Source organism: Drosophila simulans, chromosome 3R (assembly GCF_016746395.2).
Source record: "Drosophila simulans strain w501 chromosome 3R, Prin_Dsim_3.1, whole genome shotgun sequence".
Classification (NCBI taxonomy): domain Eukaryota; kingdom Metazoa; phylum Arthropoda; class Insecta; order Diptera; family Drosophilidae; genus Drosophila; species Drosophila simulans.
The window spans coordinates 25,269,207-25,283,124 of record NC_052523.2 but is presented as its reverse complement, the minus strand read 5'-3'; the positions used below and the strand labels follow the sequence as shown (position 1 = coordinate 25,283,124).

At 47.5% G+C, this 13,918-nt stretch overlaps 3 protein-coding genes and 1 long non-coding RNA gene across 4 annotated transcripts; 2 read left to right on the top strand and 2 right to left on the bottom strand.

Moving 5' to 3' along the window:
• The first annotated feature begins 276 nt into the window (after positions 1 to 276).
• Positions 277 to 908, top strand: LOC27208264. Its single transcript, XR_005544293.2, has 2 exons — positions 277 to 412; positions 468 to 908. It is a non-coding gene; the product is annotated as an uncharacterized LOC27208264 (long non-coding RNA).
• Positions 903 to 7,689, bottom strand: LOC6730019 (probable multidrug resistance-associated protein lethal(2)03659). The gene is made up of 7 exons (XM_016177755.3): positions 7,426 to 7,689; positions 7,083 to 7,274; positions 5,340 to 5,570; positions 3,291 to 5,276; positions 2,677 to 3,230; positions 1,600 to 2,548; positions 903 to 1,536 (listed from the first exon to the last, which is right to left on the bottom strand). The coding sequence occupies exons 2-7, from the start codon at positions 7,160 to 7,162 to the stop codon at positions 1,212 to 1,214; spliced, it is 4,125 nt and encodes a 1,374-aa protein (XP_016036790.1). The 5' UTR covers positions 7,163 to 7,274; positions 7,426 to 7,689; the 3' UTR covers positions 903 to 1,211.
• A 762-nt stretch (positions 7,690 to 8,451) lies between these two features.
• On the bottom strand, positions 8,452 to 12,258 carry LOC6730018 (26S proteasome non-ATPase regulatory subunit 1). The gene is made up of 4 exons (XM_016177754.3): positions 12,105 to 12,258; positions 11,040 to 12,017; positions 9,670 to 10,977; positions 8,452 to 9,401 (listed from the first exon to the last, which is right to left on the bottom strand). Exons 2-4 carry the CDS (start codon positions 11,980 to 11,982, stop codon positions 8,596 to 8,598), a joined length of 3,057 nt encoding a protein of 1,018 aa, XP_016036789.1. The 5' UTR covers positions 11,983 to 12,017; positions 12,105 to 12,258; the 3' UTR covers positions 8,452 to 8,595.
• A 123-nt stretch (positions 12,259 to 12,381) lies between these two features.
• Positions 12,382 to 13,654, top strand: LOC6739787 (histone RNA hairpin-binding protein). Its single transcript, XM_016172001.3, has 2 exons — positions 12,382 to 12,728; positions 12,790 to 13,654. Exons 1-2 carry the CDS (start codon positions 12,573 to 12,575, stop codon positions 13,462 to 13,464), a joined length of 831 nt encoding a protein of 276 aa, XP_016036788.1. The 5' UTR covers positions 12,382 to 12,572; the 3' UTR covers positions 13,465 to 13,654.
• Positions 13,655 to 13,918: the final 264 nt, after the last annotated feature.

Below are 13,918 nucleotides of genomic sequence, written 5' to 3'. Positions count from 1 at the left end.
CCCGCGAACATTAATAATATCACATATATTTGAACGTATGTTAGATCCTTGACACGATTCAAGGCACTCGCGTGCGATTCTTGCGCCGCTCCACTCGCCACTGACTGCTGCCCGTCCGGGCATTTCAATTTTAACTAACCACTAGCCACTACGCCGTGCTCGGGAATCATCGCTGTAAATCAATGATCCGCCCTATCGGCCAGGGGCAGCCCAGTTTTATCTTAATTCCCCCTGACAGCCACCCATCAGTCGACATCGGAGCAGAAGCAGGCGATGCAGCAACTCTGGCCACGATTTTTGCCTAAGTGGCTTTCGCTGTTGTTTGCGAGAGTTTTTGGCCGCGGTCGGGACATCCCGGACCGTAGGGTGGGCAGTATGGTGCGGAGCTGCGGGCAACGGTGGACCCTAGCCGGTATCTTATCGTAATCACAGCTACCGTGTAGACTTACTTTGATTACACTTTTCAGCAATTGACAATTTTAATTGGAGCTACGGACGGGTTCATCCTTATCGATCCACGCATGATTCACTCGGATCTTGACAGCCATGACCAAGAGTTTAGTTCAATTCCAACCTGTCGGTGAATTGCCACTTTTATCCACTGATAATGGATTATTCTTTATGCGCACATAAGACGATATATTTTTTAAGGAAGAATATTGAACTGTGCAAACATATATTATCTGTATTTCCCAAACGTAAGTGCTCATTAATGGGTTAATACACCGATAATCGCATGTTGAAGATGAAAGGTGTTTGCCGCCGAGAAGGAGATTAAAACACTTCACTCTTTTGTTTCATTTGTAAGTAATAATTCTCAGGCACTTTATTGAGATTGTACGTATCTATAAGTACGATGTGGTAATCCTACATTAGCTACATATTTTAAAAAAGTACCTAAATCACTATTTGTCTACGTTTTATTGAACTTGCTCTGATTTGTGCACGGCGTTTGCGAATTGCTTTCGATAGGTTTGCCAATTGAACACATGACGTACAAAACATAGGTGATACATATACATTACTCAGTACGCTATGGAACATATACATACATAAATTCGTGGCGATAATCAAGCTTACAAATATTCCGTAAGTACAAGGCAATAGGTAATTCGTTAGCTTTAAGTACAACTGTGCTATGTACATAATACTTTCAGTTCTTATGATCTAAACCTTAAGCAAGTCTACAAGTAGATGAGTGTGCGTCTCGGTCACTGGGTCTTCTCCTCCATCGCCAGTGTGATGTTCAAGTCCTCGGGAGCCGTATCATCTCCCAGGATCTGTTTGCTGTAACTCTGCTCCGCCGCCTGTTGCAGGGCAAAGGAGGTGGCTGCTCCCGTGTTGTCCACCAGCTGGCGAAGGTATCCTCCAGTTCGCTGCAGCAGCTCGTAAGGATGTCCCAGCTCGCGTACCTCGCCGGCATCCATGACTAGTACCCGGTCGCTGTCCATCACGGTGTGTAATCGATGGGCTATAGTCAATACAGTGCAGTGCGCAAACTTGGAGCGAATGGTCTGCTGGATTAGCTTGTCGGTTCTGCAAGGGTTATAAAAATTTATATACTATATACAAATAAACTTCTTTATCTCCGTTACTTACTCTGGATCAACGTTGGCTGTAGCCTCGTCCATAATCAGTATTTTATTGTGCCTTAGGATGGCTCTCGCCAGGCACACCAACTGCCTTTGGCCCACGCTAAAGTTGGAACCCCCGTCATACATGCGGCAGTTCAGACCACCAATTAAAGTGGACACGTAGGAACGCAACTCCACATCGCCAAGAGCCTTCCACATCTCCTCGTCCGAACGCTCGTCCATGGGATCCAAGTTGTAGCGCAAAGTGCCGGAAAACAAAACCGGATCCTGGGGTATGATTGAAACCTGACTGCGCAGATCGTGCAAGCCTATATGCTCAATGTCCACGTCATCAATGCGGATCATGCCCTCGTTGCAGGCCAATCGGAAGATAGACTGGATGATGGACGATTTACCAGCGCCAGTGCGCCCCACAATGCCAATTTTTTCGCGCGGTTCAATAGTGAAGTTTAGATCCCTTAAGACAGGTGCTTCTTTGGGTGAGTAGCGCAGCTTGAAGTTAATGAACTCTATGCGTCCCTTGCTGGGCCACTCGCTCTTTGGCTTGAACTTCTCCGGCGTCTCTAGAGGTGCCTCGGACGTCTGTTCCGTATACTCGAGCACCCGCTCTACACTGGTCATCTGGTTTTCCAGCTCCGCTGTCTGCCGCATGCCCCACTGGCACATTCCAGTCATCGTCGTGGAGTGCAAAATGGCCAATCCCACGTCGCCGCTGTCGAACTCGTCCTTGAGCAGCAGAAAGCTGAATGTTACCGCCGTCATATAGACGATACACAGCATGTCCGACCACAAGGCAAAGGCACGAGTGCAGGAAAGGAACAGAAACCAGGCGGAGGTGTTGGTGTTCTGGTACTCATGGAACTCCTGCTCCAATGCGCTTTGGGCCTGCAAAGCGCGAATGGTGGTGAGACCCTGGAAGGTTTGGTTAGTCAACGAGAAAACAGGACTACGAGCTGAAATAAAAAAGAAACGCAGGGAAGGACTTTAGTTTTAGAACTTTTCATAAATGGAAATATGAACATTTTAATTATAATAAAGCGTGACTCTTGTACTGAGCCGCAATTATACAATTCATACTTACATATGGACTCCAAGCGCTTAACACTGCGACTGGTGTTCACGTAGAGGTAGCGTATCATGCCGAGAATAACACCAATGATGGCAGCTGGAATCAGGAGCCAATAGTTTGCAATAGCCACAATAATCACAACGCCAGAAACATCGATAATGAAGGCGAGACAGTCCAGCAGTGTGTGCGGCAGATCCGTATCCACTGTCCTTATATCCTTGGAGAAGCGATTCAGAATTCGTCCTGAGGAGTTTGTATTGAAGAAGTACATGCTGGCCCGGGTGATTCCCCGGAAGAGCCTGTCGTGCAGGTGCAGAGAGATGCGTAGGCACATTTTGAAGAAGCCAAAGGTCCGAATGAGGTAGACTATCAGTGTGGCGCCCAGTATGGTGGCATAGAAGAGTACTAGCTCCTGGCGAATGCCTGCCTGGATATCGCTAGCTAATAAAGGCGCTATAGATGGATCCGTGGCATTGATCGGCAGCGTATCATTGACAATCGTCGTGTCGGTTTCGTTAAGTAGCGTTGTAGTGCTATTAACAGCTATTTGCTCTTCCCAAATGACCCTGGAATATGAATTTATTAATTAGTATTAGAAAACCAAAATGAATATTAAAATAGTTTACCATCTAGACAAGAAGTAATCCACTCCGGTTAACATAATCCTGGCGCAGACGAACAAAGAAATAACAATGCCCAACAGAAAGGTACTATCCAATGCTTTGATGTATGAGGCGTAAACGTGCATTTTGATGGAACCCACAGTTTGCTGCTCCTGGTTGACGTCCTCTACATGCTCGTCCGGCCGAAGCAGCTGGTTGTGCTGATGCTCCATGCTCTTCTCGGAATCGCTACGAGACAAATAGCTGCTGACACTGTGAGTATCGATGCCGCTCTCGTCGTGCTGCGTCTGCTCTAGGAATTGAAATTGGCGTGAGCGCTGGAGTTCCTGGTAGCTGCCCTGGGCCGTAATCTTTCCGGACCCCATTAGCAGCAAGTGCTCCACATCGAACAGATATTGCACCTGATGGGTGACCAGAATTCGAATCTTGTTGGAGAGAAAGTCGCGTATGCAGCGATCGAAGATGTGCTTGCCCACGTGGGTATCCACAGCAGACAGAGGGTCATCCAGAAGATATATATCCGCCTTGCGGTAGACTGCTCGAGCTAAACTAACTCGGGCCTTTTGGCCACCGCTGAGACTCACTCCTCGCTCTCCAACCACTGTCAGATCTCCGCGAGGCAGCAACTCCATATCCCGCTCCAAGCCACACACCTTCACCACCTTCTTGTACCGCCTCTCGTTGTAATCCTCCACAAAAACGATGTTGTCTCGAATAGTTCCCTCGAATACCCAGCTTTCCTGTGAGGCATACGAAATCTTGCCGTGGACCATGGCTTCACCCTTATCGATGCCGACTTCGCCAAGCAGGACGTTCAAAAAGCTGGACTTGCCGGCACCCACAGGTCCCACGACGGCAGCCAGAGTTTGGTCCTTTATGTCCGTGCTGAAGTCCTCGATGGCACAGTTCGCATGACCATCACTGGTGTCCCACGAAGCAGATACATTTTTGAGCACCACACATTTTTTCGTTGCCTCCGGATCATAATCCCTTAGACGATTGTGGTGCACTTGGCCATTAGACAGCAGGGTACCGTTCAACTCTACGTTCTTTTGTATGTCCTTTTTGCTGATTTTGCGCTTGTTTTTGCCAGTTTGTTGATTTGCTTCCAAGTTTATGGGTACCTCCGCTCTGTCTCCGTCTAGTAGAAAATCTTTGCAACGTTTTGCCGAGACCAAGGCCTCGGCAATAAACGTAATAGACATGGGCCAAAAGGTTACCATTGAATCGTTAAGCATGTTGAAATAGGATGAAACGGTGTACACCTTTTGAGCGGTCAAGGGATCCCCAAGGTAAACGTAGGAGCACAGCGCCAGGAACACAGATAGCGGCGATATCATGGAGGTGCAACCAAGAGCGGCCTGGATGTAGGCAGTGCCTCGAATGGCCTTCACCTCCTTGAGGCGAACTTCGGCGATGACCCGGGCAAAGCTTTTCTCCCACGCATACATCTTGATCACCTGGATGCCTTGGATGATCTCGTTCATCAGCTTGACACGCATATCCGTTCGCTCTGCCGTCATTTGGCGATAGTAGGCGGCTTTCTTGGCTGCCCACGCTTGCAGTGGGATAAAGCTGAGCATAAAGGACACACCGATCACAGCCGATATACCGATTTCACGGTACATGAGAAAGCCAATCAGTATCGACTCCATCGGCCCTTTCCATGTATCATGAAGGAAACACAGCGCCACGTCGAAGCGGCCAAGGTCGTTGGACAAAATATTGATTGCTCTTCCTCGCAGACCATCGTTACTGCTGCTCTTCGAGACCTGCAGGACCTTGCGGTAGATGAGACCCGAGAGGGCCAGCCGCAGCTTGGTGCCCACTTGAAAGATGTAGAAGATAAAGGGGTGGAACGTTATCACAGGCACCAGCATGCAAATCACAATTCCCATGGCATACAGATATGCTGTCTTTTCACTGATGTCCGTCTGATTTGTGGCAAAATAACCGACCAGACCGCCCAGGAATAGCGGCATGAGAGATCTGAACGAACGAAAAGTAAATGGGATTAGCACGGCAGTTGAGTTAGCATGCGTTTCTACCTACTTGCAAATCGTTTCGCTTATGGAGAACGCCAGCCCCATGGGTACGAAAATCTTGCCGTATGCTCGAAGGATCATCCTCACCACACTGGGATTACTTCGTTTTAGCTCATCCTCCCACAAATCCGCAAACTTGTTCGTCACTCTTTCACTATCCAGGGTCTTTCTATGTTGATACAGCTCCTCGTCCGTCAGCGGACCCTGGAGGCCTCGCTTGAACAGGTCTCGCATCCACCTGAAAGATTTAAAGTCATGGGTAAAGATTAAAAGGTCAGAATAGTAACACCTACAGTGTAACTACCTTAAGGCACTTAAATCCTGTATATCCTTATCTTAATTTAATTGCAATTAAACTAAAGACGCACATGTTAAGGTTTACGATGGCAATACAGTAGTACTACAGAAGACCTTTAAATGTTCTGATAATGAGGGAGACAAGGTCATTTTCTGTTGTTAGGCCCTAAGATTTTATACGATTTCCTACTCTTTATTGGTGTTTAATTAAGTAAAGTCTATGTAACGACGACCCCAATTTAGATACAGTAGGCGCTTAAGGGAACTCCTCTGATAAAACATAGACAAGGCCTGCCAGCGACATCATTTTCTTGCGAATTTCGTCAGTGCAAGATCTGCGAAAACCCCCGGAGGCATTGTTTGATTAAATTGTAATCAAACGCGCGGACGTGTGTAGACACTTGCACATAAATATATATGCATTTATACTGTGGAAACTGGGTAGTAAGAGAGTATAAATGTTAATTTGAAATGACATTGTCTGTTCAGTAATGTAGCTTTTTCCATGTCAGCAGATTATCATCAAAATAAACCAATAATAAAATGATGAATGTAGACATGTAGTATTTGTGAACATCAACACCAAATGGGCGTTAATTGATTCGCGTTAATCATATGAATGTTGGAGCTATGGGCGATTTGAATAAACTTGATTCTATCGTGCCGAAATAGAGGTTATAAAAATTCAAATTGATTTACAGACTTTGTTGTCTTGAAATCATAATAAAATCGGATCGAAATCGTATGCTCTTTACGCAAAACTTAGACCAATTGATTCAGTCTTCCGACGAATTGCTTTCCTTTAAGTGCCTACTGAAAAATCATGAGAAAACGGGCGATCGAACTCCGCGATCTTAAATTAAAACCGCGCTCATGTGACGGCCCTGCCTGCAATCGCTAAGACTTTTTCATAAATTACAATTCAGTCTTATTGTGTACACATATTGTAAATTGTGTAGCCGTAGAGCGAACATTTGAATATTCGTAGTAAATGTGACAATGAATAGTGAATTAAGATTTCAGCCTTATCAGCTCTAGTCAGACTATGAACGCTTTGTTTATTGGAGGAAATCGTAATAAACCCCGGGTGCCAGATCCATCTGGTTGCAATTGGCAAGCGTTCATTGTGGACGCCAGATAAAGATGTAACCTTGTGGCCCGCGGTGACATTTAATAAAACTGTGCCATCGAATTGCCATTCTCATTATAACGGGAACCTTATCAAGCACACCAAACTTATCGGCCCAAAAAGGCTAATACAACTAAACTAATTATACGATAGGTGCTGCCCTGATATAAACCTGATACTACAATATGGTGAGAACACGTGCTACAGAATAGTACATTTGATTTACCGTAAGTGGTATTCTCATGACTAATAAAGGAGTGACTCCAAGTCTGTTTTCATGTTTTCATTAATTCTACACATGCACACGTTTGTGGTTAAGCTCACCAGAAGCTCCATTGTGAGAAGAAGTTGGCTTTGGTGAAGGGATTCTTTGGGCGCACCACCTTCCTCCTGGTGCGGTTCATAACTTTGGGATGGGTTGTGGTTCTAAGGTGGCCGGGATCGGGGGTTTACCGTTACGTTGCGGCTCTGATTCACTCGCTTTCTCCGCTCCACTCCCCCCTGTCCAACACTCTCCTGTCGAATTGGATGTTGAAAATCAATAATGCATAGCCGGCAACAACAAATCGGTTTGTCGCTTTCGGTTTATACAATGTACATATGTATGTACAAAATTGTTGTCTAGGTCGAGGTCAGCAGTGATTTATCCACCGTTATCCACATTTACCGTTATTTGCGCGAGCAACAGTAACAAAGAACTGGCTACTGCGTCGGAGATGAGTTGTAATTTTACCGGATTTTTGGTATATATATTGGTTGTGCTATATGCTAATTAACAGACGTCTGGCACAACGTTCACAATCTGGTCAACACTAGAAGCTATGGGAATTTACACTAATAATACGCGAAAAGAGCACCCGCACGGAACAACAAAAAAAAACCTACTGAGCTGGTCCAAAGTAATCGCTCTTCATTTATACCCGAGCGCGAGAGAGTGCTAGCAGCGTTGCCAGCTAGTCGTATTTTATACCCTTCAAAAGAAAAGATAAGAGGGTTCGGGTTCGTTAAATTGTTTGTTACATGGTAGGGGTCTTTGTTTTTTACCTACTAAATTTAAACATACCCTAAAAACAGATAACATATTCTTTTAAAATATGTAATCTTCAGATGGTAAAAATAATATTTAATTAGTTTGCTCTATGATCTCCCTCTTCATAAGCAGTAGGAGGGCAAATAGTAAGGCACTCATTTTAACATGGTATCTCTAGGTCGACACACCATTGAACTGCACTTGCTTTTGCAGTGCTTGTCCACGGATAATAACAGTGATTTTAATAGTGTTTGTATTTCTCCCTTCTTTGCAACGAAAGTGGTTAGAACCAGTCATAAAAGTTATAAATATATTGATCATTCACTTGTTGAATGATTGTTTGCAAACATCGAGTTCCATGGCAACGGACATGGGCATTTTTCTTAAAAACATATGATTTCCAAAGAACATTATTTTTTGCATTTTTAACCATCTTAAAATCCAAACACACGTATACCTTGGGGCCACGGTGCCCCAAACCCCTTTCGAGAAACGGCCATGTAAATTGAGAGAGACGGTGGGCAATTGCCGAGCGTTGTGAAATCACTTATTTATGTTTGGGAGGCGGCTCTTTCAGCGGGTGGCGAAACAATCTTCTTGATCGAGTTCTAAGGAGATAACAAGTAGGTTGGCGACCACCACCATAAACCAAAGTAGACATTATTTACATCTATATGATGACCATTTATTGTGTTATAATTAGGGATTAGCATTTCGTGTTCTTGCCGATTAGTTGTTCTCATGAAACGTATGCAAGGTTGAAAATCGAACAGGGTTTACTTAGATAATGACAAACAGCATGCCCATTTAGTCCTCGATGTAATCGAAGGGCTCTGGGGGCTCCGGCTCCTTCTCCTCGTCGTTCATCGGTCCAAATGCGGCAACTGGCTCAACTAGCTCCTGGTCCTCTGCTTTGCCAGTGTGCTGGAATACAATAATTCCACCGATGGTGACATCCTTCAGCGGCTCATACGACTGGCCATCAATAACGCTAAGGACCTTCAGTTGCTGACGAAGAACGCGAGCGGGATTCTGCAGGATTTCAGAGGTCGGCTCTGGCTCCTTCTTCTCCTTCTTGTCTTTCTCCTTATCCTTTTCGCTGCTGGTGCCAGCTGGCTCCTTGTCCTTATCCTCTTCCTTTTTCTTTTCCTTCTCATCCTTCTTCTTGGGTTTCTCATCCGTTACCATCTTCTCATCGGCCTTGGCTTCCTCGTCCTTCTTGACGGCGGCACCCTCCTTGCTGTCCTCGTCCACATCCATCTTCTCATCCTCCTTTTTGTCGGCATTCTCGCGTCTCTTCTGGCGGGCGGCAATGGACAGAACTGCGGTGGCCACCTTCTCGCGCTCCTCGCTCTTCTTCTCCTCCAGTGGGGCGGGATATGCGTATAACGAGGGCTTTGCCGCCGACTTGTACTCCATCTTGGGCATTTTCAGATCGGAGTTCAGGCCGATAACACAGGTGGGTGTAAAGGCAAGGGAAAGGGTGTGGGCCAGGGGGAACCAGTACCAGTACTGGGTGAAAGCCAGCATGCCCACCACTGCCTGCAGGTTGGTGTGTCCTGTACGGGATTGCAGGGACAGAGTAGCATTTCGGCCACCAGCATCAATAATACCTGAAAAAAGTCAATGCCTAATTAGAAATACCTGGAAAGGGCGATTTGCTAATTATAAATTCCTACAAAATACCTATGTTCCGTTCGCTTAGCTTTAAATGGATTATTTATAATTTTGAGTATGTACTAATCTTATCTTGAAGCTTGGCGGGAAGACGACGGAAACCAATGTTTAATAGATGTGAGAATTTCGCCTTTTATCTTTCAAGAATGCGAATTAACAAATAATTGTCTAAATAACGAAAAGGGATCGTGTTATATTGCTTACCCTGAGCCAGAATGGCACCGTACTTCGCCATCACATCTTCGTGCTTGTTGCTAATGACCTCGGCGTACAGCTGACGGAAGAAGGTGGACTTGGGGCAGCTCTGGTCCGTGTGCTGAATCAGGATCATGGCAGAGGCGATCAAAGCTCCCTGGCGCACAAAGTTGACCGGATCGAACTTCACCATTGGCTCCAGCAGGGCAATGGCCTCACGCAAACCTGTGCCGGCACAGGCGATACCAAGAGCCATTGCGGCTCCGTAACGAACGTGCGGGTTGTAGGACTCGGCCAAAAGGCTGACCACAGAGGGACATTGCTCCGGAGTGCGGAACAGGATGAAGCCGATGGCAGTCACAGCAGCACGACGCACATCATCATTCACGTCGGAGACGGCCACGTGTAGCAGCTTGCGGATGGCCTTGTTGCTACCAGTGCCATTGTAGGCCATAGCTATGGTGTACATTCCCGAGCGGCGCAGCACAGGATCCTTGTCGGAAGACAGGCTGGTCACCAGGGGGTCGGCCTCCTCCAAACGAGAGAACATTGTGAGGGAGATGCCAACAGCTAGGCCGCGAAGGATCTTCTCGTGCTGCGTCTCCTGCGCATACGACACCATGTCCTCGATGGCCTGGGCGTTCTTGGAGCCCAGCATGACCATACCCATGGCAATACCCGCTGCCTCACCGGTAACCGCGTCATCTTGATACAAATTAAATTTCAGCTGCTCATACAGATCCTGGCGATGGGTGCCCATGCCAGCAAGACCCAGTCCCAGGCAGCCGCCATGACGCACATTCTCGTTTTGGGCATCCTTCAGCTGTTGCAGCAGGTAGTCTATAATGTTAGCTCCGTGATTCGCATGGATCAAGCCTAAAGCATACAGGGCACCACCCTCAGAGTAACCAGAACTTGGACCGGCCTCCTTGGGCAGATAGCTCTGCATGAGAGCCAGCGAGTCCTTCTCGTGACCCCGATGAATTACTCCAAGCGAAGCTGTTGCCGTCAGCTTGGCCCAATTCGTGGCCCTGGCCAGCCAGTCGAGGTTGTCGCGCAGGAATTGGTCGGAGGTGGTGCCGCTGTGCATGAAGGCGTTGGCAATAACAGTGGCTGTGTGGCAGATAGACACACGGACCGCTTCCTTTGTGCCTCGAAGGACCTGCAAGTCGGCGTGGTTGCTGCGGATGAGGAATTGGAGCTGTAGGTCGATGGAAACCTCGCCGGAGAGGATCGATATGAGCTTTTCAATGTTCTTCTGATGCAACTTTTCAACCTCGTTAAGGGAATCGATTGTGCGCTCTATTTTATCATCAGCTAGGTGAATAAAATGCGATTTATAAGTACTTTAAGTGACTGGGTTAGAAAACCTAGTTTACCTGGCTTCTCCTCTGTGATATCCTCTTCAGACTTGGACTTGTCTCCCTCCGACTTGGTACCATCGTCGGAGGTGGTACCCTGGGGCTTAAATGTGCTGGGCAGGGCGGTTGGGATAGGAGCGGTGTTTTTCAGGTGCTGCAGCACATTGCCCAGAAACTCTTGCGTCGCCGACTCGTACAAATCAAAGGCAATCTGATAGGCCATCAGATTGTTTGTCTCCACCGATGACCGTGTGAGGTTGTCCAGCATCTCGGCTACGGCGAAGGGGTCCTCCAGGAAGATGAGGCACTGACACATGTTCACGTAGTCCGGCACACCCAGATCACGGTAGAGACTGACCAGACAGCGCAGCACCTCGTTGCGGAAGCCACGGTTCTGGATGAGGGACATGGTCACGTTGTATGCGTAGGCCAGCATACCACGCACATCGTCCGACTTCATGATGGCGTCCTTGAAGGTGTCCATGCGACGGGTCTCCAGGGCGATGCCCAGAGCCTGGCGGAACTGGTTGTCGTCCAGACAGCGCTGAATCATCCTGTTCACAATGCCCTCCAGCCGCTCGTCCACGACACTCGCCTCCTTGGGGTTCTCGATGAACTCCACCCGCTGGGCAATGTAGAAATCGATGCACTTGGCAATGATGGTCTCCGTGTACTCATTGCGGGCATTCACGTCGAACAGATCACCAGCGCCCAGGGCGTACGTCAGAGCGTCCTCGAAGGAGCCCAGGTGATAGAACACCTTGGAGGCCACCATGCCAGCTAGCTTGTTTTCGGGGAAGCTGCGATCCTCGTGCAGCATCTCGATCTTCTCGATGGACTCCGAGATCTCCGGCCAGAACTCATCCACGATGTTGTCCAGCTTTTTGAGGGCGAACACCTTAAGATCCGGCATTGGCTCATCGAGTAGGGAAATTATCCCCGCGGCGGACGTAAGACTCATTTTCCAGCTTCGTTGTTTCCAGTCAAAAGTATGTTCTACGGATATTAAAGTGACGTATGTTCAACTTGGGCTCGAAAACTTTACGTTTGCTATGAAAACAAATCGTTCTTCTGCGTACTAACCAACAATTGCACCGTTTCAATTTTCAGTTTTCTTTTGTGCCGAAAAAATGCTAAATCACTCGGTAAGCGGACAGTGTTGGTAATGGTTGGTTGCTCGATGTCTTGTTATCGATGTGTATCGGTACACATCGATATTGTTTGAGCCTCCCTCAGACAACCTAAAAATCGCTCTAAATTTACTGTAAGCTTAAATATGTATTGGACATCAAATTTTAACAAAATGGAAATAAAATGGAGGGCATGTGGAGTTTAAAATTTTATTGGAGTGACCAGGTTATACTGTGTTGTGGTACCTTTTTGCCGCTTACTTACCACCTCCTCTCCTGGGCACACTGCGCATCGCATCCACAACAAAAAACGCGCGAAGGTTTGGGCAGAAAACGCAAAACACCGCCGCGATAACATCCTCGCCAGCAGCGGACCGCATCCTACAGATCACAGTAAACAAACTGAACACAATTGCACAACATGCTCTGCGAGGATCAGCACATGTCCGTGGAGAACACACCGCAGAAAGGCTCCGGCAGCCTGAATTCCTCAGCATCCTCAATTTCGATCGATATGAAGCCAACCATGCAGAGCTGGGCCCAGGAGGTCCGCGCGGAGTTTGGCCACAGTGACGAGGTAAGTGAAGGATGGTAGCTATGATCGAGAAGACATTTAAGTCTCTTGTTTGCGCGTGCAGGCCTCCAGCTCCCTGAATAGCAGCGCTGTCAGCTGCGGTTCCCTGGCCAAAAAGGAGACATCCGACGGTAATCTTGAGTGCAAAGAGGGCGAGGGCCGGGAGATGGCTTTTGAATTCCTGGATGGCGTCAACGAGGTAAAGTTCGAGCGCCTGGTCAAGGAGGAGAAGCTAAAGACGCCCTACAAGCGCCGACACTCGTTCACGCCGCCCAGCAACGAGAACAGTCGCTCCAACAGTCCGAACAGCAGCAACTCCTCGGCCAACGGAGATGCAGCTGCGCCCAAAGGCGGCAACAATCAGCATGCGAGGAACGCAAACAAGTCTGGCTATTTCAGGGCCCACAAGGAGGAGAAACGGGTGCGCCACAACAGCTACACGTCCTCCACATCATCCTCCTCCTCGTACACCGAAGCCGATCCCGCCATCCTAAGTCGCAGGCAGAAGCAAATAGATTACGGAAAGAATACTGCCGCCTACGAGCGCTATGTGGAAATGGTGCCGAAGGCCGAGCGGACTCGCGATCATCCGCGCACCCCGAACAAGCACGGAAAGTACAGCCGCCGCGCCTTCGATGGTCTCGTGAAGATCTGGCGCAAAAGCCTCCACATCTACGATCCACCTACCCAAGCGCGCGGCACGGCCAAGGACAGCAATTCCGACTCGGATTCGGACTAGGATCGAATCTTGTTACCGGGCCGGGCTATGTTTTTCAAATATTATCGGGGGTTTACCTACTTATTTTTATTCCAAGTACAAAGTCGAGCTAACTAAAACTATGAATCAAACGCGCATCTTCGAGTCACAAGGCCGTGTGCACAGAATTGTTACGCAGATGTTTTGTTGAATAAAATGGCGTCTTACAAGATCCTGGGTTTTCTGTCGTTTGCTACCTGAGAAAATCCTTGGCGTTTCGCAATTTTCCGCACCGCCAGCATTTTTACTGCCTTAATGTCCTTGCAATAACGCCTGCTCTTAACTAATTTTGATTAAGAGTTGTGGAAAGAACAGACAGGATTCACTTCTTTATTTCATGTTCATTTCTTTTTCTGCATCTTATACTTATGTTTCTTATACTTGGTTTTAAAATATCGAATCCCATCAATATTTTCAAATATTCAAACTGGCGGGA

What these genes read in the sequence shown, in the direction of transcription:
- LOC6730019 (XM_016177755.3), bottom strand. Translation starts at nt 7,162, where the DNA reads ATGAACCGCACCAGGAGGAAGGTGGTGCGCCCAAAGAATCCCTTCACC. An exon ending in TTCTCACAATGGAGCTTCTG is followed by an intron (nt 5,571 to 7,082) that starts GTGAGCTTAACC and finishes TAAATCTTTCAG; the next exon opens with GTGGATGCGAGACCTGTTCA. An exon ending in GATTACTTCTTGTCTAGATG is followed by an intron (nt 3,231 to 3,290) that starts GTAAACTATTTT and finishes TTCATATTCCAG; the next exon opens with GGTCATTTGGGAAGAGCAAA.
- LOC6730018 (XM_016177754.3), bottom strand. Translation starts at nt 11,982, where the DNA reads ATGAGTCTTACGTCCGCCGCGGGGATAATTTCCCTACTCGATGAGCCA. An exon ending in TATCACAGAGGAGAAGCCAG is followed by an intron (nt 10,978 to 11,039) that starts GTAAACTAGGTT and finishes TTATTCACCTAG; the next exon opens with CTGATGATAAAATAGAGCGC. An exon ending in CGGTGCCATTCTGGCTCAGG is followed by an intron (nt 9,402 to 9,669) that starts GTAAGCAATATA and finishes GACTTTTTTCAG; the next exon opens with GTATTATTGATGCTGGTGGC.
- LOC6739787 (XM_016172001.3), top strand. Translation starts at nt 12,573, where the DNA reads ATGCTCTGCGAGGATCAGCACATGTCCGTGGAGAACACACCGCAGAAA. An exon ending in AGTTTGGCCACAGTGACGAG is followed by an intron (nt 12,729 to 12,789) that starts GTAAGTGAAGGA and finishes TTGCGCGTGCAG; the next exon opens with GCCTCCAGCTCCCTGAATAG.